This window comes from Cricetulus griseus, chromosome 8 (genome assembly GCF_003668045.3).
Source record: "Cricetulus griseus strain 17A/GY chromosome 8, alternate assembly CriGri-PICRH-1.0, whole genome shotgun sequence".
In the NCBI taxonomy this organism is placed as follows: Eukaryota; Metazoa; Chordata; class Mammalia; order Rodentia; family Cricetidae; genus Cricetulus; species Cricetulus griseus.
The window spans coordinates 4,412,028-4,439,460 of NC_048601.1; the positions used below are offsets into that span (position 1 = coordinate 4,412,028).

General features: G+C 44.8%; 1 protein-coding gene across 14 annotated transcripts in view; it reads left to right on the forward strand.

Annotated features, from left to right (window-relative positions):
• The window catches only part of Cfap94 (cilia and flagella associated protein 94), a 46,364-nt gene that overhangs the window by 7,986 nt on the left and 10,945 nt on the right, over positions 1 to 27,433 (forward strand). For 4 of the 14 annotated variants that reach the window (XM_027430130.2, XM_027430140.2, XM_027430128.2 and 1 more), the window contains 7 exons: positions 84 to 175; positions 2,486 to 2,587; positions 12,284 to 12,421; positions 14,081 to 14,233; positions 17,141 to 17,244; positions 17,984 to 18,323; positions 26,844 to 26,925. In XM_027430130.2, the coding sequence (XP_027285931.1) occupies positions 84 to 175; positions 2,486 to 2,587; positions 12,284 to 12,421; positions 14,081 to 14,233; positions 17,141 to 17,244; positions 17,984 to 18,323; positions 26,844 to 26,925 (1,011 nt within the window). Of the gene's footprint in view, positions 1 to 83; positions 176 to 961; positions 1,154 to 2,469; positions 2,588 to 12,283; positions 12,422 to 14,080; positions 14,234 to 17,140; positions 17,245 to 17,983; positions 18,324 to 26,843; positions 26,926 to 27,433 lie in introns of all 14 variants that reach the window. The other 10 variants (XM_027430134.2, XM_035448573.1, XM_035448572.1 and 7 more) reach the window with 6 other exon arrangements.

Genomic DNA, 27,433 nt, shown 5'->3' on the forward strand with positions numbered 1-27,433 from the left:
ACCAAAACAAAACGAATCTAAAACATTGTGAACATTGTGGTTGCATAGCTGCAGTTGATGCTTGGTTTTTTTTGGCTCTTCAGAGGAGGCTCGCCTGAAATTTGAAAAAGAAGAACTGGAAAGGCTAGAAACACAGCGGGTAGAGAAAGAGAAATGGCGTCAACTGGAACAGAAAGTGAGTGGCAGAGCCGCCATGCTGGCTGACCCCACCCCTGTGTCTGGAGCTGCAGCAGTGCCCAGCTCTGTAGTCACTAACCTTCCCCAGCCACCACCTCACACACGTTTTCAGTTAGGGGGATGAATGTCACTGATTTTTTTTTTTTTTTTTTAAACAGGGTCTCTCTATGCAGCTCTGGCTGTTCTGGAGCTCTCTGTGTAGACCAAGCTGGCCTCATACAGAGATCTGTCTGCCTCTGTCTGCCTCTCAGGTGCTGGGATCAAAGGCACACGTCACTGTATCTGGCTGCACTGTTCATGTTTTAAAAATCCCATCAGCATCTCACTCAGCAGAAGACGCCTGGGCTCGTGCCATGGTGTCAGCATTCCGTTAGACGCTTCAGTGGAAACATATGAAGACAGGCTCACCTTGCACAGATAGATTACAGAATGGGAGGAGAGGATACAACAGGGCTGGAGATGTCTCCAGTGGGCTAGTGCCTACCTTAAAACCATGAGATCTAATCTGGACATGAATAACCAGTTGCACTGGCTGCCTGTAGCTCCGGCCCTGAGGGGCAGAGACAGGTGGATCCCTGCAGCTCATGGCCAGGTAGCCTCGCCAAGCTGACAAGCTTCAGTTTTAGTGGGGGACCCTGCCATAAAACATATAAAGGTGGAGAGTAGCCAGGGAAGAACACTCAATGTCAGTGTCTGCCTGTACACACACGTGTGCACACATGCATACACACTCATACACACCCACTCACTGACTCACACCCGCATTGGGAAAATGTCCTCCTAGTCTTTCAGATACTGTGGCATTCTTGGACACTGCACCTCAACTAAACAGATGGTGGCTGCTGCTTTTTCCTCTTTGTGACAGAGCTGTGCTGTGTTGTGGAAGCTAGAATCAAACTTCAATCTCAAATAATTCTCCTGCTTCAGCTTCCTGAGTAGCTGGGACCCCAGGCACACGCCACCTTCAGCTTTACAAGTGAGCTTCTCCATGTGGGCTCTGAAGCTACGCAAGTGGGCGCACACCCCATCAGTGGGCAAACCCCCATCAGTGGGCACACACCCCGTCAGTGGGCACACACCCCATCAGTGGGCACACACCCCGTCAGTGGGCACACACATCCCGTCAGTGGGCACACACATCCCATCGGTGGGCACACACCCCATCGGTGGGCACACACCCCTTGGCACCCAAGCATTGCTGTTGCCTCTGAACAGATTGGATCTCCATGCTCTGCTCTGTAACGTCGCATGCTGTGTCAGTGAGCTAACTACTTCCAAATGTTGACACGTCTTATTCTCCATTGTCAAACTATCACATAGGTATTAGGTGTGGTGTCCCATGCCTTGAATCCAGCACTCGGGAAGCAGAGGTCGCCTAGTTTCCATAGCAAGTTCCAGGCCAGCCAAGGCTACATAGTAAGACCCTGTGTCCAAGAAAAAAAAAATCACCTATGTTAGTATCACTGCCAGTCAAATCAGCAGTTTTTAAAGATTTGCTCTTTACCAGGTGCAGCTTTTTAATCTAAATTTTTGCTTGAATGCTGAGCCTTGCCATTCTAAACAAGTGCTTGATTTATATCCTCAACCTGTTATGCGCAGTTCATACATTTTTGAGAGCATATCCACAAAAACACTCAATTATAAAGATTATTTCTTGGGACACTATTGCCTTTGGTGTGTAGAGGAGTGCTCAATGCCTTCTTTCCATTCTATCATACAAAGGGTAAACATTTTGATGCTTAGGGTTAGGATTTAGTAGAATTAATTACTTCCCCCTCGATCAGGATGGTCTTGTGTGCAGCCATCAGTACCTCTCGCAGTCTTAGCCCCAAGCTAGTGCAATTTGAGACATTGCCTTGATTCAGGCTAAGACACCCGAGACTGTACCATAGAGACTGTACCGTGCCCCGTAGAGACTGCAGCCGTGCCCTCTAGAGACTGCACCATGCCCTGTAGAGACTTACCACGCCCCATAGAGAGTGTACCATGCACCATAGAGAGTGTACCATGCACCATAGAGATTGTACCACGCCCCGTAGAGAGTGTACCATGCACCATAGAGACTGTACCACACCCCGTAGGGGCAATGGGTATTGGTGAAGATGGATTCTCAGATTGCAAAGGCACCTTCAAACATCTAAAGATCCTGCTTTGCAGCTACTGTTCCAGGCTGTCTCAGGGTTAGGAGTTTTATCCAGACTAACTGAACTGTTTATTTTGGAACTAAATATTCATCCTCGTGGATTTTAAATGCTTCTGGTGAAAGCTAACATGAAAGAGCAATCAGTGTAGCCTCCTTCTGTGGCAGGACAGAGAGAGGAGAAATGAAGAACTTGAAGAACTTTCTTTGTTAGAGAGCTGTTTTCCTGAAGCAGAGAAACTGAAACGGGAAACCAGAGCACTGGCTCAGGTGAGGCTGTCTCCTCTCTTGTGCTCATACTTCTGGGACCACGAGGGAACTGAGTCTGGTACTAAGTTTTATCTTGGGAGAGTTATTAAGAGGAACATCCGGGATGGTGGAATGGCTCAGTGGTCAAAGACATGCACTGTTCTCGGAGAGAGCCCGAGTTTCGTTCCCAGCATCCTTTGTCAGCAGGCTCACAACCACCTGTTACTCCAGCTCCAGGGCATCTGATACCCTCTTCTGGACTCTGCAGGCACTGCACACACAAAAAATACATAAATACAAACAAATCTTCTAAAAACCTCTCATTTGACAAATATATTGTTCAGACAAAAGAAATTGATATAGTTGTAGAAAGCTATTGGTCAATAAAGGGCTGCTAGGAATGTTTATACTCCCTCACTGTTCACTTCTTGGGAATCTATATGAGCTCATTTTACTGTGCTTGAGTGTAGCCCAGTTCATAGTTGTTTGGTCTGTTTTTTAATTGGAAGGTGTGTGGAAACTGTGATCAGGCAAATCTTTCAGCACTTATTCCGTGTGTCATGTGCTTATGTCACGTCTGAATACATTGTGTCGATCACCAGACTGTCTCCACTGTTGATGCTTACACCTTTGTGTCCATCCCTCAGCAGTGACACTGGATGTTACTACTGTCACTGTTTGGGAGAGCCGAGCCGTCACCTGAGTCTTTGGCAGGTGGGACACTTCAGTGATAGGGATTTGTGCTCTCAGCCTCCCTCTTCCCTGAGACACAGGAGGACTGAAATCACCCTGACAATCAGCCCCGTAATGTCCTCTAAACATCCCAGTGACAGCGCAGCCACTTGCAGTCACATGTGGAGTGACTGAGCTGGGAGAGGAGGCCACGTCTAAAGCCAGAATAGGCTGAATGCTGGCCTTCCCCACCCTGAAACTGCAGGAGAGGCCTTCTGGAAGGAATTAAAGTGCTGCTCCAGTGATGTCAGACATGACACGGAGGTGAATAAGCCCTTATTAGTGACATGGAGAAAAGACCAGGCCAGCCCACCATCTCTAAACCATGATCTAACCCAGGCCAGCCAGCCGGCCACTTCTAAACCAAGGCATAACCCAGACCAGGCCAGCAATACCACTCCTAAACAAAGGCCTAATGCAGCCAGTCCACCACCTTAAACCAAGGCCTACCCCAGAACAAGGCCAGGCTCTTCACTTGTGTGAAGGCCTGAGGGCAAGAATCCACAGGAGAAAAGTTTGAAGCTGGCAGAAGCTGGTTCATGAAATTCTTGTCATCACAAATGCCGATGCTTTAAAAATAAAAGTTGTGGCATATGGTAGAATATTATTTTCAGGTGTGTGACTTTTGTTTATGCTCTATTTGTTTAACTCGGTGAAGCTGCGATTCTTTGCATGTCTAAAACACCTGATGGTCTTAATAAAGAGCTGAACAGCCAATAGAGAGGCAGGAGCAAGGACAGGCAGTGCTGGCAGGCAGAGAGAATAAATAGAAGGAGAACCAAGGAGGAAAGAGTAACAGAGGCCAAGGGAGGAGGACACCCAAGCAGACCATGGAGTAAGACTTACAGAAGTAAGAGAACAGGAAAAGCTGAGAGGCAAAAGGTAAACGGGATAATTTAAGTTCAGAAAAGCTGGCTAGAAATAAGCCATGCTATGGCTTCTTGTGTGATTTATCTGGGAACTAGGTGGTGGGTCCCTCAAAAAGCCAAAAGAGTAAAATGCATTTCACACTACAGTGGGAAGCTGCGGCCTGTATCCATGCCCTGAGCAAAACAGATGGGAGGTTAACCCCAAGAGCAGCTCTGGTTGGTTCCTGAGCCAGCAGCCAGTTAGCTAGTGAAGGCTGGGAACCACTGGCTGGTGGTTTAAAGTTGTTCCTTGTGCTTCGGGCCCGTGGTCTGATAAATGGTGTCGAGTGATGTCACTGGCTTCTGTTCTCTCCACTTACTGGTTCTGAGACCATGTGATTTGGTGAATCATGGTTTGATGTGTTCTTTGCACAGAAAGCTGTGTGTGTGACCTTACTAACCCAAGAGCTATCTGCTTCCCATGTTCTGCTTGGGGACAGTTTTCCAGACCAGCGTCAGAGCTCCAGAGAGTATCCAGGCATAGGCTACCCCCAAGTCCATGTTGTTTCCTGTTTGCCTACCCTGTCTGGGCATTGTGGGTAAATCTTCTGGATTAGGAGTCTTTGAGTTACACTTTAGATGAATTTGAACTAATGTTTTGGTCCAGAAGATGTACAGCAGAGAGGTCTCTCATGTCTGAGAGCATCAGGCAGAAATGAACTGGCTTTAGTGAGAACAAGGGTGTTCCTGTAAAGATGTTTCCAGCACGTGAATGAGGGAGACAGGAGGAAAAGAAGCACCAGTGAGGTTTCTAAACAACGGTCAATGGTGGGTCCATCTGCAGTCTAGAAGTCCATCTCTCAGAGCTCTCCTAGGGTTTGTTTATGTTGACGGGCATAACCTCAGGGGCTGACCCAAGCTTGCTCTGTGCTGCGGAAGGGCCTGCAATGCTGGAGTTTGTGCAGGCTGCCTGAATTAGTCAGAACTGGGATTCGTATTGGGTCTAAAACTGCATTTGAAACTCTAGCCAGTCCACATGTATTTACAGTAACATGCGTTCATGGCTAAGGAAATGGGTGAGACTTAAATGGGTAAAATAAATTGAGATTACAGCAGCCACTGTGAGATGACTTTGGGTAAAATTGATTGCTTGATGGGAAGAGTACAAAAAGGATTTTAAATACCATGGAAACATTGGGTTGGATTGTCAATTCCCATGCAGGCTTTGAAAGCCATTGAGTTACTGGAGAGGTTGAGCCCTTGGGTCAGTGGTAGTGGTGTCTGCCTTGTGCCTCAGTTGAGCTCAAACACAGCAGTGCCATTGGTGTGTCCTGCCCCGATGTCAGCTCCTCTGTTAAAAGAACTGCTATGTTGGAAAACTGCTTGTTCTGTTTTTTTTGAAACCCAACTAGAGAAGGGAATTTACACCTGTGGAGAAATCCTCCCCTTATGTGAGGGCTTCTCTCTCTGCACCAGGAGGAAGTAATAGGCCATTGGAGGTTTGTACAAGGGAGAAGACAGAAAGCCCCAGGTCTGTGTATGTAACAAGCCTCAGCGTTGACCATCTGGTCCTAACCAGGCTTTGTGCTGAGATTCTCTTCCCTGGTAGATGACAGCGATCACATGTGAAATGGAATACATGGGCACTGAAGCTAACACTTGGGGCAGTCATCGGGAGGTCAGTCAAGAAAGGCAAGGGGGGTGCATGGACAGATGGGCAACGGATGGTGATGTTGAATCCAGCTGGCAATGTGCAGCCTTCCACTGTATCTCTAGCCATCTTTTCAGGGCTGTGATGCACAGGGAAGTGAACGGTGGAGAGTCAGAACGCCCTGCTCCTGACGCTGATCTTGTGTATCCTTGTGTATCTATCTGCACAAGGCAGTCTGACACGGTAAAGTGACCTGCTCAGTAGGAGGCATTGCATTACCTGTGCTGATTTAAGGGACAGGAAGCCTTTCTGAAGAGAGGAGTGTTGGCCTCTATTTGCATGGCCAAGTGAGTGTTTCCCCTGGTTACCATACTCCCAGAAGGGGTGACTAGCAACTGGGGTGGTAACAGGTAGGCAGGCACTATGCCATTCCTGTGTAGAATGTTCTAGTAGATTCAGGGGTATAGAACAATGTCCTGAGTGCCATGAAGGAGCAAACGAGGTGCACGGTTGAGAAAAGATCCCAAGGCTGCTTATGCACACAGGGATGGAAGAAAGCTATTTCTTCCATGTTGCTGTTTCATGCATTTTATTAGAAATTAAGCTCACAGCTGGGTGGTGGTGGTGCATGCCTTTAATCCCAGCAGAGGCAGTGGCGGGTGGATCTGAGTTCTACAGAGTGAGTTCCAGGACAGCCAAGGTTATACATGTCTCAAAAAATACAAAATAAGAGAAAGAAGGAAGGAAGGAAAGAAAAAGAAATTAAGGCTAAAGAGCTAAACCCAATATAAGGTGATGAAATTAGAAACAGCAATTCCTTGCACAGGAAAGTATATTTGGTGCATGAAGCTAGAGAGAAAGAAAGATTATTTGAAAGAAGAGGGAGTGTTTCCTTGGTCTAAAGTTGAATAGTTCTGACTAAAAAGAGTCAATGTACAGGATAGAAAACTATTGACAGTTCTGGAGTCTGGCTTTGTGTTAACTGTGAGACATTCCCATAGAGCACCTGAAGTCGGGCACTGAGGGGCCTGTCTGTCGTCCTAGCACAGGGGCTGAGGCAAGAGGACTTGAGTTCCAGGCTACATACTGAGGCTTTGTCACAAAATAACAAAAATCAGAAGGGCCAACTCCAACATCTAGGAAAGGCATTCTAAGCTTGATGAGTTATTTGTTATATTAAATTACATAGGAAGTATCATCACATAAGCCATGATAAATCTTTGGGTTGTATGACTATCATTCATGCATTCCAAAAATTATATGAAATGAACTGAAATCTGTGTCCTGCAGTAATGCTATTAATACTACTCAGAGTTGTAGTTCTTTTATGGTGTACACAGTAGAAGTAACTAAATTTTATCTACAGGTATCTTGGAAGTCAGGTATTTGCCTAGCATGTATGAGTCCCAGGTTCTAACACTACAAAAAGGAGGGGGAGGGGAAGAGGAGGAATAAATAGGAACCCAGCTTTTATGTGAGTGGAGTGGTTATTATTTCCAATTCTGGTAAGAACATGGTTGAACATATGTCTTTGTTGTATGAACGTGCATTATTTGGGTATATGCCCAAGAGAGGAATTGCTGCATCTTGAGGTAGACTGATTGCCATTTTTCTGAGCAACCGCCATACTGATTTCCAAAGTGGTCTTACAAGTTTGCACTCCCACCAGCAATGTTGGAGTGTTCCTTTTTCTCCACATTCTCTCCAGCATAGATTGTCATTGGTGTTTTTGATTTTACCCATTCTGGCTTGTGTAAGGTGGTATCTCAGAGTTGTTTTGAGTTGCATTTCTCTGATAGACAAGGATTTTGAGTACTTTCTTAAGTGTCTTTCAGCCATTTTAGATTCCTCTGTTGAGAATTTTCTATTTAGTTCTGTAGCCCACTTTTTAATTGGATTGCTTGGTGTTTTGGTGGCTAGCTTCTTGAGTTCTTTGTATATTTTGGAGATCAGCCCTCTGTCCGATGTGGGGTTGGTGAAGATCTTTTCCCATTCTGTGGGCTGTTGATTTGTCTTACTGACTGTGTCCTTTGCCTTGCAGAAGCTTCTCAGTTTCAGGAGGTCCCATTTATTAATTGCAGATCTCAATGTCTGTGCTACTGGTGTAATGTTCAGGAAGTGGTCTTCTGTGCCAATTTGTTAAGGTTATCTCCCACTTTTTCTTCTAGATTCAATGTGGCTGGATTTATGTTGAGATCTTTGATCCATTTGCACTTAAGTTTTATGCGTGGTGACAGATATGGATCTCTCTGCAATCTTCTGCATGTCCGAATCCAGTTGTGCCAGCACCATTTGTTGAAGACGCTATCTTTTTTCCATTGTATAGATTTAGCTTCTTTGTCAAAAATAAGGTGTTCGTAGGTGAGCAGGTTAATATCAGGGTTTTAAATTCGATTCCATTGGTCTATCTGTCTATTTTTGTGCCAATACCAAGCTGTTTTCAGAACTATGGCTCTGTAATAGACTTGAAGTCAGGGATGGTGATGCCTCCAGAAGAACCTTTATTGTACAGAGTTGTTTTGGCTATCCTGGTTTTTTGTTGTTGTTGTTGTTTTTCCATATAAAGTCGAGGATTATTCTTTCAAGGTCTGTGAAGAACTGTGTTGGGATTTTAATAGGGATTTCGTTGAATCTGTAGATTACTTTTGGTGAGATTACCATTTTTACTATCTTGATCCTACCTATCCAAGAGCATGGGAGATCTTTCCGTCTTCTGGTATCTTCTTTAATTTCTTTCTTTAAAGACTCAAAGTTCTTACTGTACAGGTCTTTCACTTTTTTGGTTAGTGTTACCCCAAGATATTTTATGTTGCTTGTGGATATTGTGAAGGGTAATGTTTCTCTGATTTCTTTCTCATTGCATTCATCATCTGTATATAGTAGGGCTACTGATTTTTTTTGAGTTAATCTTGTATCCTGCTACTTTGCTGAATGTGTTTATCAGCTGCAGGAGTTCCCTGGTAGAGTTTTTTTGGGTCATTTATGTAGACGATCATATCATCTGCAAATAATGAACGTTTCACTTCTTCCTTTCCAATTTGTAGGTTTTCTGCAATTTGTATTGCGTTGAATTCTAACTTTAAATCATGGTGATCTGATAAGATACAGGGTGCTATTTCAATTCTTTTGTATCTATGGAGGTTTGCTTTGTTGCCAACTATGTGGTCACTTTTAGAGAAGGTTCCATGTGACGCTGAGAAGAAGGTATATTCTTTTGTGTTTGGATGGAATGTTCTATAGATATTTGTTAAACCCAAATGGGTCATAACTTCTGTTAGATCCTTTGTTTCTTTGTTAAGTTTCTGACTGGTGGTCTGTCTAGTGGTGAAAGCGGGGTGTTGAAGTCTCCTACTATTAAGTGTGTGTGGTTTTATGTGTGGTTTGAGATTTAGTGATGTTTCTTTTACAAACGTGGGTGCCTTCATATTTGGGGCACAGATGTTCAGGATTGAGACTTCATCTTGATGGACTTTTCCTATGATGAGTATGAAATGCCCTTCTTCATGTCTTTTGATTGATTTTAGTTTAAAGTCTAATTTGTTAGATATTAGGATTGCTACACCAGCTTGTTTCTTGGGTCCATTTGATTGGAAAATTTCCAAACCCTTTACTGTGAGGTAACGCCTGTCTCTGCAGTTGAGGTATGTTTCTTGTATACAACAGATGAATGGATTCTGTCTTCGTATCCATTCTGTTAACCTGTATCTTTTTATAGGCAGGTTATGACCATTGACATTGAAGGATATTAATGTCCATTGACTGATGGTTCTTGTTTGTTTTGGATTTATTGTTGGTGGTGTCATTGTGTGTGGATTTCACCCTCCTGTTTCTTTTCCTGTTTGGTAAAGTTGGATTATCTATTACCTATGTTTTTGTGAGTGTAGTTATCTTTGTTGGGTTGGAGTTTTCCCTCTAGGACTTTCTGTAGTGCTGGATTTGTGGATATGTATTGTTTAAATCTGGTTTTATCATGGAATATCTTGTTTTCTCCATCTATAGAGATTGAAAACTTTGCTGGGTACAGTAGTCTGGGTTGGCATCCATGTTCCCTTAGTGTTTGTAGAACATCTATCCAGGACCTTCTGGCTTTCAAAGTTTCCATTGAGAAGTCAGGTGTGATTCTGATAGGTCTGCCTTTATATGTTACTTGACCTTTTTTCCTTTGCTGCTCTTAATATTTTCTCTTTATTCTGTAAGTTTGATGTTTTGATTATTATGTGGCAAGGGGAGTTCTTTTTGTGGTCCAATCTATTTGGTGTTCTGTAAGCTTCTTATACTTTAATAGGCATATCCTTCTGTAGGTTGGGGAAGTTTTCTTCTATAATTCTGTTGAATATGTTTTCTGTACCTTTGAAATACAAATACCTTTGTATTTCTTCACCTTCTCCTATACGTGTTATTCTTAGATTCAGCCTTTTCATGGTGTCCCGTATTTCCTGGATATTTTGTATTGGGGATTTGTTGGACTTGAGATTTTCCTTGGTCAATGACTGTATATCCTCTAGTGAGTCTTCAACAACTGAGATTCTCTCTTCCATCTATTGTATTCTATTGGTTATACTCACATCCTTAGATACTGATCATTTATCCAGCCTTTGTATTTCCAGCATCCCCTCATTCTGTGTTTTCTTTATTGTTTCTATTTCAGTTTTCATGCCTGGAACTGTTTCCAGTGCTTCCTTCACTTGTTTGGGTGTTTTTTCTTTGGATTCTTTAGAGAATTACTTATTTCTTGAATTTTTTGTTTTTTCTTTTATTTCTTTAAGATATTTTCTTGTTTCCTCTTTAAAGGTCTCGAACATCTTAATGAAGTAGATTTTTAGGTCTGTCTCTTCTTCTTCTGTGTTGTTCTTTTCGGATCTTGCTAGTGTGGAGTCCCTAGATTCTGGTGGTGTCATAATGGTCTTTCTGTTGTTGAGTGAAATCTTATTCTGCCTTCTTCCCATCTCTTCTTCCAGTGGGTGCAGATGGGGTCTCTCTATCTCCTCTTGTCATCTGGTGGGGTGTGTAGGCCAGGACTTCAATGTCTGCAGATATGGATGGTCTTGTCTCTCCTGGTAGTCTCTCACTCAGGAGAGTTTGGGGCAGCAGAGGGGAAAGGGAGAGTGAGGTATTTCCACATTCTCGAGGTCCTTCCTGTCTGGGTGGGTCCACTCTATGCAGGTGGGTTTGCTCTCTGCAGCTGCATGCCCAGAGAGATTCTGAGGTGATGGGGTCCTTGGGCAGGAGTAGGGCTCAGGAGAGGTCAGGGAGGCGGAGGGGGAAGGAAGAGTCGTGAAGCTGTATTTTACTGATGTGTTTATAATGAAAACAGTTGAACATGTTAAACACAGTGGACCCCTCTGTCACCCTCAGTCTCCTGACAAAGATGAAGGATGGACAGCACTGTCCGTTGATTGCCTCACCAAAGATGCTATCGAGGTTTGAACTTTGAAAGGAGTTTGGCTGTGGAAGGAATGTTCCCACAGAGCATCACATGCAGCCGGCAGGAGCTGGCAGCAAAGATGACTCTTTAAGATATATTTTATGTGTATGAGTGTGTCTGTGTGTCTGTGTGTGTGTGTGTGTGTGTGTGTGTGTGTGTGTGTGTGTGTGTGTGTGTGTATCACATACTTACTAGGCCATGGTGGAGAGTGTAAATAAGTATGACTTTGACACTGGAAAACGAAAAGGTTCATGTGATTCACTTCTGGTAGCTTTTGGAAGCAAATCTGCAACCCCCTGAAGTGTAACTGTAAGGAGGAGACCGTGCCGGCCTTGAACTACAGGTAAACACGGTGCAGACAGAAACTGCTCACATGACCCCCAAACACACACAGAAGTAAATAGAATTTGTGCCCCTCTGAATAATGGAGGTTGGAAATTATTTAGATGAAAAGGAATTGAATGAGCTGGGTGTGTGGCACTCCTTTAATGACAGCTTTAGGAGGGACTCCGGCAGTTCAAGGTGGGAAGGAAAGATCTGGCCGTTTTATTGTTGTTTTTTTTTTTTAATATATATCAAGTTACTGGTTAACATCATCCATAGTTTTTTGTAAATTGTGGATATTAAGTTGAGGCTTTAGACTTCCAAAAAAACAATTTAGGGGCTACCAAGATGCTCTGTGGATAAACGTGCTTCGTGTCACCAAGCTTGATAACCTGGGTTCAGTCCCTAGAACCCTCATGGCAGAAGGAGTGACCTGGCTCCTGCCCATTGTCCTCTGACCTTCACATGCTCACGGGTGGTGTGTGTTCCCCCTGCCCAATGAAAACTACCTTTTGTTTGTTTTTCTGAGACAGGGTTTTCTGTGTAGCCCTTTCTGTCCTGGAACTCACTCTGTAGACCAGGGCTGGCCTTGAACTCACAGAGATCCGTCTGCTTCTGAGTGCTGGGATTAAACGTGGTGTGCCTCCAACACTCTGCTAACACCACAGTTTTTAGAAGTTTATTTCCTCCTTGGTTGCATCTTCATGAGTGTGACTCTCACACGTTTCTACACCCAGTGGAAGCATTACACCCAGTGTGACGGGAGCCCTGATCCTTTGGTTGCTCAGGAGATGAACACCTTCATTAGCTTGTGGGAAGAGGAGAAGAACGAAACCTTCGAGCAAGTGATCGAGAAGAGTAAGCTGGTGCTGTCTGTAAGTACTCGAGACCCGAGCCAGCGCACGTGCCTGTTAGCATGGCTGCTTCTGAGTCATCCATTCTCTGTCACAACCCACCTCACAAAGCAAGATACAAACACAAGTTTACCACTATGACTCATGAGGCCAGTAATGAACTTGTTTGTATTTATGTGGCTGCAGAGGCAGAGACTTTTATTCCCACCTGACATCCGGTGCTGTGGTTTGGGTTGTAAGTGCTCCCTGGTGAATTATAGTGCTCCCTGGTGAATCATAGTGCTCCCTGGTGAATCATAGTGCTCCCTGGAGAATGCTGGTGTTTTCTGGTTAGTTGCTAGTACTTTTAGGAGTGGGTTCTGTGGAAGGAAATGAGTGTGTTCTTGATGGGATGTTGGGATCTTCCCAAGCTTGGCACTCCCCTGCCTCCCTTGACCATTAATTACCTTTTTAGTGCCTGGGCTTTATCCATGTCACTGTGCCTTGTCAGATTTGCCTTCTCAGTGAAGGTAAAAATGGGAACAGTACCCTAACTTCTGTGACTGCAAATATGATGCCCAGACTCATCCCAGAAAAACACTGAGAAAAATTAATAACTATAACCATATTGTTTCATAAATAGTAGGTGAGATCCTTTAGGTCATAAGAAAACTCAGAAGCCATTGGAATCCCAGATGGATACTGTGCTGTCTGTCCATCTGGGAATCCCTAGATAGCAACCTAAAGCCATGGGGAGAACGAAATGGACCAGTGTGGCTGGAAACAGAGCAAGTACTCTCTTCAGAAGATCAGAAAATGTGCTTGGATCATTCTTGGCTTGTACATGTTCCTTGAGACTTGAATAAACAAGTGAGAAGTCACATGGAAAGACTACGTGAGCACGAAGGATGGAAAGATGAAGAGTAGCTGACCCAGGAGGGCGGTCTGGAATCTGGGCGGGGGATCTCTGAAGCCAGTACAGAGTAGGAGTGAGGTGGTATTTATAGAAGCAATGTTGAGGGTCCCTGGAACTGAAAGAAAGGAACCCACGGAGCCCAGCGTGTTCCAAGATGAGAGAGACAGGCTTCTCACACTTCTCACACCACACACCTCTCTGTATGAGACCCCCCCCCCCCAAACACACACACACACCGATTTTCTACCTCTTGACACCAACTGGGTGCCTGTAGTTTAATGCTCACTGTAACTACACAGAGTTAGTGGCATTGTCCCTGTGTGTGAAATCTTTAATCCATAGCCTAGCCCTGCCTTCCAACCGTCCCCAAGGTTATGTCTACTTCTGAACAACCAACTCTAAATAGAGCTTCCTTAACTCTCTTGGATGAGATGCTCTATTGTAATGGCTCCCTGGACATAGAAAGCCGGTGCTTACACCCAGTGTAAACAGCTAGATGACGAAATGCATACGGCAAAATATGTGGGGAAGGTTGAAATGATTTCCTGAGTCTTGGGTGGTGGTAAGCAGCAGTTCCTCTCTGAACTGGCTACCGAGAGCTTTGTGCCCACAGGGCTGGAAATGTACAAGAGAGTTCTTTAGAAGAAATGTTTTCTTTCTCTGTGAGCTTAAATTTCAGAAGACAGGAAAGGATTTCTCCATCTGAAAGTGATGGGCCATCCCCTTTCCACGTCCCTCTGACTATGTTCCAGGTGAGAGATACAATAGTAATCTTTCCATTGCAGTTGATTAAGAAGCTGAAGTTGATTTTACTGGAGACTCCGCCATGTGATCTGGAAAACAGAATTATTGCACAGCATCAAGGGTCAATTCTGCGTCTGCAGGAGCTCCTCAGCCTGAAGATGGACGTGGCCACTGAACTGCTTCTCCGAGTACGGGTAGTATTTCCCTTACAGAACTTTAAAAGGCTGTAGCATCTTACTGTGTGCCACAGTCTGCTAATGTTTCTAAAAATCTTAAAATATTCTGGGACAAATCAAGGAAATGAAGGACCTGTGATAGTCTGATTTAACAACTGTCAATAACTTATTTTCTAAAGAGATAAAACATTATCAGCCAAAAGCTTATTTTCCTTAGGTTTGCCAAAGTTTACTGAATTCATTAAAGAAGAACTTCACAAAACTATAAGGTATCTACTATAGGTAAACCGATTGATATACAATTATTGATATCCTAGTTTTTATTTTGAAAGTACCGCGTAAACATAAAAGAACACTACCCTAAGTCCCCATATGTACTCTATGCTAACTATGCATTTTCAGCTTTATTTAGCCAATTTATAGATAAAAATTAAAAGTTTAAATGTTTTGTAACGTTTTCTTTGTCCTTCCTTACCCCCAGCACCATCCAGAAGTTGTATATTATACATTTCTTCTCCAAGTATCTCAGCAATAATAAGATCCAGATGACCATAAGATAGCGTAATTCATAAAACTCTTCATTTTATAATTCTAATATCTGGCTCATAGTCTAAATTTCCTGTGAATGTTTTATAAGTTTTAATTCTGTTGCATTTTTGAAGAATCAGAGGGACACAGTCTATAGGCATACATTGTTGACTCATTAGAACAGTTTATAGGTATACTCAAAGCATACCTTGCTGGATCATATGAACAGACTACAGGCACATACTTCAGAGTCATCAGCACACAGACTACAGGCGCACACTTCAGAGTCAGCAAACAGACTACAGGCGCACACTGCAGAGTCATCAGCACACAGACTACAGGCGCACACTGCAGAGTCATCAGCACACAGACTACAGGCGCACACTGCAGAGTCAGCACACAGACTACAGGCGCACATTGCAGAGTCAGCACACAGACTACAGGCGCACACTGCAGAGTCAGCAAACAGACTACAGGCGCACACTGCAGAGTCATCAGCACACAGACTACAGGCACATACTTCAGAGTCAGCAAACAGACTACAGGCGCACACTGCAGAATCATCAGCACACAGACTACAGGCGCACACTGCAGAGTCATCAGCACACAGTCTGAGGGCATACGTTGCTTTCAGTCATTTTGTCTCTTGGTTCTTTTGGTTTAAAAGAGTCCTTGTACAGCCTTGCCGGGATGTGGTCTAAGCTTACACACTCCTGCAGAGAGAGCTGAGTTGCATGAAAAATAAAAGAATGATACTAGGGTTCAAGCTTCAAGCTGAAGATCAGAAAAGCAAAGCAGCCGGCCACTAGCTCTCACCTCTGCCTCAGGCTGAAAGGGCTGATCTTGTCTCCATGAGCCTCAGACTGCTCTCTCTCTCTTCAGTGTGGCTGGAAAATCCTGAGATTCCAATGCCTTCCTCTCCTCAGTGTGGCTGGAGAATGAATGCCAGCTCTGAGACCCTGTTCCTGTTCGATACTTCTCATGAGTCCTGGGATTAAAGACGTGGGCTCTGTTCTTTTAGACTGATTCAATCTCGTGTAACCCCTGGGTGGCCCTGAACGCAGAGAGATTCATCTGCCTTTGTCTCTTAGGTCCTGGGATTTAAAGGTGTGGCCACCACTTCCTGGCTTCTATAGCTAACTAGTATGGCTACTTTGCTATTTTGATCTCCAGTGGCTTTAATAAATCATAAACAATAGATCACCACGGAGCTGAGCCTACCCTTGTTGTAGCATATACGTCATACTCTTGCATCTGCTATGTGTATTGCAGGACAGATGGAGTAAGGGATTGTGTAGGGTTGTTAGTGGCTAAGATGTTTACTGTAAGGGAAAACAGACTTGTATCTTTTCTTCTTATTCTATACACTTTAACATTATATTTGAAATAGAGGTATTGGCACAAGCCAGATCTTAGTGCACCAAAGGGGAACCAGGGAAACTGGTGATGCATCACAGTGGCGGAGCGCTTGCCGGCATCTCAGCACCACACAGAAATGAGAAGAAATGCAAGGACACAGAGGAGATGAAGGGGGGGACTAACGGGGAAAGTGCTTGGCTCCAGTCGGCTGGGTTATCTCCTCGCACCTGGTCTTTTACTGCCTCGTGTGTACGTGTGCACTACTTGCACTCGTGTGCCTGTCCATGTGGAGCCCCACGGTTGACATCAGGACCCACTTGTAGAGTGAAGCAGGGTCTCCCCAACTGAGCCCAGACCTTGCAAGAGAACTGGTCTAGGTAGCCAGCTACCTCTAGGAATTCCTGTCTCTGCCCTCCCAGGCTGACGTTACAGGAAGCCACCAGACGTCAACAGAAGCTGTGGGGACCTCAGCTTTGGTCCTCACACACGATAGCCGCTTTAACCACCCAGCCACCCCCTTGGTTTCTGAAGTATTGTTTTCCAGAAAAATTCTTTGCCATTTTGATTTAAACTTCCTTTTATCCAGATTATTCTTGTAATAATACAAAGATCCCAATATGTGATGTGGGGTAGTGCTCTTGTTCACTGTAAAGATTTGTCACTCGTATTGGTTTAATAAAACACTGATCGGTAAGTAGCCAGGCAGGAAGTATAGGCAGGGCTGCCAGACTAGGAGAATTCTGGGAAGAAGGACAGAGACTAAGTCGCCAGCCAGACCCACAGGAAGCAAGATGAGAATGCCTTACTGAGAAAAAGGTATCAAGTCACGTGGCTAAACATAGATAAGAATCAGGGGTTAATTTAAGACAAAAGGCCAAACAATGGATAATTAAATGAGCCTCTGTGTTTATTTGGGACCGAATGGCTGCAGGACCTGTCAGGACAGAAACTCCCATCTACAAATTTGCCAGTGACTGTGTGAGCTTTGTGACTAAGCTGTGTGACTATGAGCGGCTCTGTTATGTTTTTCTCTCACAGGAAGCTAGTACCTTAGTGGATGTGGACAGTGGGAACATGGAAAAAATCATTCGAGATGAGAATGTTAGCCTGTTTGTGTGGGCAAATATCAAGAAGAATCCCAGGTACTCCTCTCGCCACTTGCCCACAGAGCGCAGCATTTAGTAGGTTGGCTTGAAGTTTAAGCATCAGTTTCTATAGGAGTCCTTGTATCCCAGAGTAAAGATATGCTACAGTGAATAGCCATGTCTTCACATGCTGGCCACATGAGCGATGCACATGCATACATGTAGAAAAAACACTCGTGTGCATAATAACTAACCAGTTTTTAAGAAGTTAGGAGCCTTCTCCCCACCCTTATCCCCTGCCAAAGCCAGCCTTGAACTGGTGAGCCTCCTGCCTCACCCTTCCCAGTGCTGGGATCACAGGTGGGTGGCATCAGGCCTGGCTCCAAACTTCATAGAGTTCATTCAGGGAGGCTTCTTTCTCCTCCCCCTCCTCAGCAGGAAAACCAAAGCTCACACTGATAGCCCTGGTAAGGTGAACAGTCATTGAAACCATAGATGATCAGATTTAGAGAGGGAGAGAGAAAAGAGGGCCAGGGTGGAGCACGGAGAGGCTCCTGGAGAGAAAAGAGGGCCAGGGTGGAGCACGGAGCGGCTCCTGGGGAGACCCAGAAGTTGCCGCTGGGGAGAAGTATGGATTGAAATCCAAGAGTGTTCTGAGAAACATTGGGGCCAGGGCTGCAGGTAAAGGGAGTATGCACAGAACACAAAAGGAGGGGCATTGAAACAAACACCCTGCATAGGTTCATTGTGGGACCCAGACTCGTCCTCTTCATTTCTATCAATTAACTTCTGACAGGTATCGAAGTGTGAAATTCTCTGAAACACAAATTGGATTTGAAATCCCGAGGGTCCTGGCTACAAGTAACGTCGCTCTTCGCCTCCTATACACGCGCTATGACCATGTCACCCCCCTCCGTCTCACTCCTGCCACTGAAGAGGACTATGAACCTATGGTAGTGGAGCCTGTCAAAAAAGAAGAGCCTATAGAAAAGGCCACCACTGAAGAAAAGACCGTCATTGAAGAAAAAGCCTCCATCCAAGAAGTTGAGCCTGAGCCCAAACAAGAAAGAGAGTTTAGCTTGGTCCAAGAGGAGGAGACCAACTTGGAGGTGCTAGAGGAGATAGAAGTAAAAAGGGTAGGACACTGTCTGTCTGTCTGTCTGTCTGTCTGTCTGTGGTGGTATCTCATAACACATTCCAGGCTAGGTAGCAATCCTCCTGCCTCAGCCTCTGAAGTGGTGAGATGCTGGCCCGAGACACTTAACTTGGGCTGGCATGCTCTAAGAAGATCTTGTGTACCTACCGTTTCCTCTGTGCAGGAGCGTAAGCAAGTCCCTGGAGGCATTCTCAAGGTTTTTCCTGAGCAAACAGAAACTCATTAGAAGCCCCTTCCTTGCCCAGACCCTGGTTTCCAGTGTGTCTTTCTCCTGCCATTCACAGTCAGGGTGTGTAGGAGCAGCTGCTTCAGCCTTCCAATTCTGCGTTTCCACATCCCATTGGCTGCTGCAAAGCCATGAGGTCAGAGCTCGGGTTCTTGGACATGTCCACTCCTTCAAGGCAGCTTGCCCTTGAAAAGAAACTTACAGCAAGTGTTTGTGCACCCTGCAGGAGTTCCCATTTTCTGCCATTTCCCCAGCATCTGGCTTTCTAAGACATGTTATTTTTGAAACATGGTCTCACTATGTAGCCCTGGCTGTCTGGGAACTCACTCTGTAGACCAGCCTGGCCTAAAACTCACAGAGATCTGCCTGTCTCTGCCGCCTGAGTGTCGGGATTAAAGGTGGGTGCTACCAGACAGGGCCAATCAACTACCTTGAGACACAGCACATCTAGAGGCCCTGCCATCTCTGTTATGTTATTTGAGCAATTAAATAACCACAGGCCTGGGGAAGGCTCAGCAGGGAAGGTGTTTTCTATGTAAGCATGGTGAGCTGAATTCAAATCACAGCACCCATGAAAACATCAGAGTGTGGCCACACATGCACGTGTAACCCCAGCCTGTGGGAGAACAGAGTTAGGATCCACAGGGCTTGCTGGCTACCATCCAAGCCCTGAGAGACCCTGTCTCTAGGGAATAAGGCCGAGATTGGTCAATCAGGACAGCTAATGCCCCCTCTGCCCTGGGTACCTTTATACACACGGGCACACACATGTACACACTATTAAAAATAACCACACTCCTGCTGTTGACTTCTGTTCACTTTCCAATTGTCAAGGTTTTCACACAACATTTTGTGTTAGAACAGCTTTGGAGTTGAACAATTCTTTCTCCGCTCAAAGCCACTTTTGTCACTGCAGCCCACCAGAATTTGAGAGGGCCCCAAAACCTCAGCATGAGTGCATAAGACAAGCAGTATATTGATTTGAAAGGTTTGCTTTCTTGAAGTATGGGAAGACTTAAGGAATAGATCGGTGTGTGAATTTGAGATAAAGAGGTGAATTGTCCCTGAGTGGCTCAGTGGATAAAGGAGCCTGCAGACCTAAGTCCTTCCCTATGGCGTTCATGGTGGAAGGAGAGAACCGATTCCTGGATGCTGACCTCTGACCTCCATACATGGGCCACGGCACAACACATGTGCACACACACAAACACTTGTGCACACACACAAACACCTGTGCACACACACAAACACCTGTGTACACACAAACACGTGCACACACACAAACACATCCATTCTATTAATTTACAAACAAATGTAAGAATTTTAAAACTAGATTACTTGATATTCTAAGAGTACATTGCAAATCCTGTTTGCAATGCAGCAGTTGTATTGAGAGGTTTACAGACTCTAGAATCTAGAGCAATAGAGGAAGTAGTGTGAGCTGGCTCTCAGTACAGATAATTATGTTTTGTGTGTGAGTGTTACAAAGGCCAGAAGGGAAGAGAACCAGAAAAGTGGGCAGGGCTGCTGCGGAAGTGAGAAATAACCGATTTCCCCCATCTTTAAAAACCTGTCAGTTCTCAAGAGGCAAAGGCAGGTGGATCATTGTGAGATCACGGCCAGTCTCTGCCTAAAAAACAAACAGATAGAAGCATTTCTTTAAGAAATAAATTCTTTTGTTTGGTTTCATTTTAGCTCCGTGGGTGGTAGCTTTCTTGGGGTTCGGCACTTGTGGTCGATTTTCCTTCCCAGGGTGAGGAAAGAGTATACCCCACTCCCCTGCAGGTCAGGCGTGACAGCTGATTTGCGTTAACTGTAAGACAGGAAGCAGTATGTTGCATGTGTATTGGGGGAGGGTATGGAAATCATCTCTGAACCCAGCGTCATTTCAACATAATTGAAAACTTTAGAAGAAATGAGGTTAACTTTCAGGGTGTCAGTAGTTACCGTAGTGAAGTCATGAAAATAAAGAGCTAATGAGAGGTCTTTATAAGAGTCTCCAGAGCAGGGGTTCTCAGCCTTCCCTCCAAAACAGTCCTCAGGGTGTGCTGATCCTAACCTGAAAATTACTAGCATTGCTACTTTATAACTGTAATTTTGCTATTGCTATGAATCATACTGTAATTAATATCTGATATGCAAACCCTGTGAAAGGGTATTCCATCCCCAAGGGGGTCACGAACCATGAGAGTCACTGCTCAAGAAGTTGCCTGGACTGCCAGAGTCTTAGGTAATTTTCCACTCTGTATCCAGTGGCTTGACCGTAGTTACTCTCTGATGTGAATCAACCAGGGTCTTATGTAACAACTACATTAACTTAGAAACTGTAAAACGATAATTAGAAACTACCTAATTTGAACCCATGGCTTGAATTTGCACAACTAAAATATCTGTCTTCTGCCCATGACTCAGTGAAGGTGGCATCATGGGGTCATGATTTGTCGTTTTGTAAATTTAGGTAATTTAGGAAACACTTTTTATAGAGGGATTTAGCTTTTGTTTTAGTTATGTGTATACGTTTGGGTTCATGCACATGAGTGCAGTGCCACGGGAGCCCAGAGAAGGATGTCACAGCCCCTGGAGCTGACGTGACTGTGAGCTGCTCCATTCTGGTCCGGGGAAACAACTCAGGGCCTCTGAAAGAATAGCAAGTGCTCTTACTTGCTCTGAGCCAGCCCCAGCCCCTGGGATGATCTTATATTAAAAGTCTAAGCCTACAAATTCACAAGAGTACTGACCAGGCCTGTGTGTGTTCTGATCTCACACCTGTTCCCATAGCTGTTTGTTTCCTCTCTGAACTTGGGAGGGCTTCCTTAGTCTGCGTGGCCATAGAGAAAGAAGCCTGTCTGCTTTTTGTTACTGTTTAATGCTGCCCCAGGCAGCTTGGTGTGATGACTGAAGAAACATGAGGAGACCAAATGGCATCCTGTGGCACACTCTAGTCAGCAGTCAGAACCTTGAAACAGGAAGTTCCAGAGAGCTGCCTTAGGGTCCCCAGAGCTGTGAAGTGCAGCCAGGAACTGAGCGGGGAAGAACCTGATGACTTGGTAAGTTCTGACGCCGTGAGAGGAGAACACCCTTGGAGAGACGCACATATCCAGGCGTCGTGGGTGCTGATGCCCTGGAACCCTCCAGCACTTGACATGGTGAGGAGGAAGTGTGTAGGGCATCCTCAGAGGCAGAGGCAGAGGCGCCCAGGCAGGATGGGAGTTGGAGCCGTGGTGGGTGGGTCCTACTCCCTGGGTCCATTTCCTCTTGTCCCGGTGAAGGGGACCAGGTTTCTGTTTAGTGGCTTAGAGCTTTAGCAGCAAGTGCGGCTCCTCACCCTCCTCTCCTGACCATCGGACACTTCTTTCCTCCCACACTGGCCATTTCTCAAAGCCTCTGCTTCCTCACTGAATCTGCAAACTGAGCAGTGACCACCACAGCTTAGATGTTGCTGGCTGGAAATGTCATCCGTTGGACAGCTTAGTTCAATACTTGGGTCCAGCCTCCCTCAGATTCTTAGGAAACAGGCAGCATGAAGCCAGAATCTCTACCTGGATGTGACCTAATGGGCTTCTAGCCAGTTCCCAGTGGAACACCCCCTCCCCAAGCCCCATGCTGCATGTACACTGTCTGAGGAACTATGCATGCACCTCTGTTTTCTCAGCATTCTGGTCTCCCAGACTCCCACCAGAACAGCCCACTGAACTCTGAGGACAGATGTCTAGGGCTTCCGTGGCCTGCAGTTCCACACCCTCCCAAACAAGTTCCAAAGCTACCAACATGTGGCCAAGTTGCTCGCAGGGACAGCAGTGCTCCTTGGCACTGTATTGTCTGTGGTTTCATGACAGGAGAAACCTAAGGGAGGAAGAGTTAGTTTGGGTTCATGGTCTGAAGGGACCCAGTGCATCGTGGGAAGGTACGGTAACAGGAGCGCATGGTGTCTGCAGTCAGGCCACAGGCTCTTTTTCTTCAGGTTGAGATTCCACCTCAGAGAAGGGTGACTCCATGCTCAGAGTGACATCTAGTCAACAGTGAAGATCCATGTATATTTAAAATGAATTCTCTTACATTAAATGCCAGTGTTTCTTTTCCATGAGCTTATTAAGAAGTTGGCCACTAGGGGGCCCTTAATACCATCTCTTAATCTATTTAAATGGCTTTTACACATATTGTAGGTGTATTCTAAATTCGTATATAGCACAAAATATTTAGAAGGGCCTAATTTGACTATGGCACAATTGTGAGAACTTGGAAAATGGTAATTAGTTTCAGAAATATTTTAGTACACTGAGAAACAAGCAGGTGGACATGGGTCTTTGAACTAAATGTGTCTCTTTAAGAGACTCAGAGCTGGCCTGGAGATGTAGCTCAGACACTTGGCTGGCACGTGTGGAACCCTGGGTTCAACAGCCAGGCCGTCAAAAAGAAAAACCGAGCAAGCATGTATGGGTTTAAAGTGCGTGTGTGCGTGTGTGTGTGTGTGTGAGTGTGTGAGCGTGTTAGCGTGTGTGCGTGTGTGTGAGCCCGTGAGTGTGTGTATGTGCGTGTGTATATGTGCGTGTGTGTGTGTGTGTGTGTGTGTGTGTGTGTGCGCGTGTGTGTGTGTGTGTGTGTGTGTGTGTGTGTGTGTGTGTGTGTGGTGTGTGTGTGTGTGTGGTGTGTGTGCCTGTGTGTGTGTGTGTGTGTGAGCGTGTGTGTGTGAGCCTGTGTGTGAGTGTGTGTGTGCATGTGTGTGTGTGTGTGTGTGTGTGTGAGCCTGTGAGTGTGTGTGTGTGTGAGCCTGTGTGTGAGCCTGTGTGTGTGTGAGTGTGTGAGTGTGTATGCGTGTGTGCGCGCGTGTGTGCGTGTGTGTGTGTGTGTGTGCGTGTGTGTGTGCGTGTGTGTGTGTGTGTGTGTGTGTGTGTGTGTGTGTGTGTGTGAGTGTGTGTGGTACTGGCGACTGAACCCAGACTCCATGAATGTTAGCTTAGTGCTCTCTTCCACTGAATGATCTTAGGAGCTTTGCTTGTTTGTTTTTTTGTTGTACTTTGTCTGGATTTAATGGTTTGGAGACAGGATGTCATGTAGCCCAGGCTGGCCTCAAATGGCTATGTGGCTGAGGAAGACCTTGCACTTCTGAATCTCCTGCCTTCACCACCAAGCACTGGGATCACAGACATAAGCCATCATCCGTGTTTCGTGAAGTGCTGGGGGTTGAACCCCAGTCCCCCGCATGCTGGGCAAGTACCCAACTGAGCCTACCCCCCACAAGTCTTATTATTGTTTTCAGTGAGCTGTCTTGTGGAGGAGTGACAGCTAGCTTTTACGACAAATCTTTACGCCAAATGCCACCTGAGCCCCACCGCCATGCGTGAGCTTTACGCCAGCCACCTGCCGGAGTTAGGGCCCAAATTAATACACAGAAACTTGTATTAGGTTCAAAGCTGCTTGGCCAATGACTAGGATTCCTCATCTGTTAGCTCAGTCTTAACTATCATAAATCTATATATGTTATAAGACTTATCGGACACCTTATTGGCGTCCCTCCTTGCTGGTGGATCACATCCTGCCGCTGGAGGAGGAAGGGGAAAAAGGGATACTTCCTGTTTCTCTTTCTTTAAATATGAGTCTCCTTGCTATGTCACTTCCTGCCTGGATCATCATTTATCTACATTTCCCAGAATCCTCTTTGACTCTTAGTCCTAACTTGCTGTCTCATTGGCCAAACAGTATTTTATTTAACAATCAATAAGATAAACATACACAGTACATCCCCCATCATCTCCTCTTTTCTGTCTAAATAAAAGGATAACTTATCTTTTATAAAATTGAAGAAAACTATAACCATAACTATCTGTCTTTAACTCAATCAAAGATCATAGAAGGATAATATATAAACTCTAGAATTGACAGGACATCTTGCTACCTGGACAGTCGCCCAAAGTTCCTCTGTAACGTTGGGGCATCCATCTTTAGCCCATAGGCCATAGTGTGTCTGGCACACTTCTCCATTTCAACAGGAACCCTTCAGAACTGTCTTGGTTTGTAAGTTCAGCAGTCACTTTCTTGTGGGTCCTGTATGTCTAGTTTATTTAGCAACAAACAGTCCAGGCAAGAGCCGTTTCTTGCCCAAATGGCTAATCTTGCATGTTGAAAGCAAACTCCATAATGAGTTTCTCCAATGCCCATCCTCCTTTCTGACATAATTGGTGTTCCAGGAACAGCTGTGTCTCACAGCCAAAAAAAGCCCGAAACCATTTAAATGCCATATTTCTGTAGGTCTTTGAAAGGTTTGAAGAATACCTAACCATCTCAAATACATCTCTATCTCTAGAAAACCTAACCTAATTATAAATTCTGACTATTATAGGTAAAAGATCTGTATAAACATAATACCTAAACAAGAGACATACACCTATCACAAAATCGACCTTAAAGTTGTACCAATAAATGAAAATCTATACCAATGCAAAGTATTCATTCCTTTTCCCCTTTTCTTTCTTTAAAAAGAGATTGACTATGCTCATTATCATTTAGAACCAACCCCATTTAAATGACAACAAATATTTATAAACAATATTTTGGAGTATGGGTGTCGTTCTTTCTAAACTGCTTCCTGCTGATTGGGGGCGATGTTCATACCATGGGGATCATGATAAAACATAGAAACCTGACCAAGTCCTTGTTTTTGTAGTTTGTAAGGCTGTATCAGACCCCCGTCTCAGCTTCAGGGGGTCTTGCTTGATCAAACCATATTAGTCTGGAAGGAATCAACAGCTTTTGATTTTCTGTGGAAATACAAGTAAAACCTTTATTTCTAAGTAGCCTGTCCTTAGACTTAAATTTTGAAGTCAAAGCATTTTAAAAATGTATAAGTTGGATTAATTTAGCAGCATTTATAATCAAATGTATTTTAGCAGCAGTAACTCTTTCCTCAGCAATCAAAGAATTTAAAGACAACAATATGGCATAAAGTATCTAGATTCTCTGTGTATTTTTTTATCTCTATGTGGCTTTTTATTACTTTATTTTTACTTTCTTTTGTTTCTTTTTTCCCCAAGACAGGGTTTCTCTGTGGAAATCCACCTGCTTCTGCTTCCTTCTCTCATAAGCCTACATATATTTTTAAATGCAGTGTAAACCTTTAGAGGTTTTTCTTTATCATCTCAGAAATGCTGAGTCTAAACCCCAGAAACACCGGGACGGCACGAGCATATGGAAGCTGTTCTGATGCCTCTCAGTGGCCCGACAGGGCAGGTTGTGGCCACAGGTTTACCTCATTCTCTGGGAACCTTGGGGCATGGGGTGATCCCGCTCCCTGACACCATTCTGTTATGATAAATCTTTCTGCCAAAAGCCACCCGAGCCCCACCGCCACCTGTGAGCTTTATGCCAGCCGCCAGCCCGAGTTAGGCCCAAATGAATACATAGAAACTTGTATTAGGTTCAAAGCTGCTTGGCCAATGACTAGGATTCTCATCTGTTAGCTCAGTCTTAATTATCATAAATCTATATATTTTATAAGACTTATCTTATTGGACACCTTATTGGCGTCCCTCCTTGCTGGTGGATCATATTGTGCTGCTGGAGCAGGAGCAGAGGGGAAAAAGGGGCCCTTCCTGTTTCTCCTTCCCTTAAATATGAGTCTCCTTGCTATGTCACTTCCTGCCTGGATCAGCACTTCTCTATTACATTTCCCAGAATCCTCTTTGACTCCTAGTCCCGTCTACTTGCTGTCTCATTGGCCAAACAGTATTTTATTTAATAATCAATAAGATAAACATACAAAGAAGTACTTTCTCATCAGCCAGCTTTCTGGATATATACCAGTATGTATATTGAAGAGACCCCATGCGAGGGTTAAGAGACAAGATATGTATCAAATCAAAACAGCATAGTTTTTCCCTGAAATGACAACATTTAGGCTAAATGCTAGAAAGTGCTAATGTTGAATGGTTTTGCTGTTGGTTTGGTTTGGCTTGATTTGGTTTTTGAGAAAGGGTCTCACTCCGATCTAGCCACTCACTGCCCTGGAACTAACTCTGTAGACTAGGCTGGCCCAGAACTCAAAGAGATCCGCCTGTCTCTGCCTCCAGAGTGCTGGGATTAAAGTTGTGCACCGCTGCCATGCCCACCTTTGATGATAGATTTTTAGTGTGCTCACTTTGTAGATTTCATGTTTACCCGATGTAATGCCAGAACATGCCCTAAATGCAGGCTGTTTCATGGGCCTACATCTTCCTTTTCCACTCACAGAATAATTTCCATGGACGCTGATGCTCACGGCAGCCTTTTCTTTTGTTGCAGACTTCTGACCATGAGGATGAAAACTCGGAAACCAACAAATACGAACTGGAGATGCGGTTGCTAAGTGAAGCTGTCTCAGCAGGTAGTCTCACGGCATCCTGAACGCAAGGCCCTTGCAGAAAGAAATATGTTCAAAGCAGAACTCCTTGGCAGTCCCTCTCCACGATAAGCAATGTTCACCGTCTTTGTCTGTTGTCTCTCACTGTGTAACTCTTCGATTTTAAAGAAACTGTGAGGTCAAATCAGAGGTCAAAACACTTCTATGACGGATCTTGTTTTCTACTCAGTATTAAGTTATGTGCTTAGGAATACTATATGTCCTGGACAAGTGATAGTCAGCACTCATCCCAGGACACAGGGGTGTGTGGTCTAAATCCCTGCTGCCAGTGAAATGACACCTGAGTTCTTCTCCACTCACTGTTGCAGTGCACACTCACAAGCACACTTACGGGCGCACATGCCTGAGCCCTTCACAGTAGCCTACGCCGCATGCACGTGGAAAGGTGAAGGTGATCCCATGCCTGGCTTCTGTCCCGTGATGTCTGTCCTCTTAACTCTCACTGCTCCTTTCTCAACGACGTCGAAGGAAT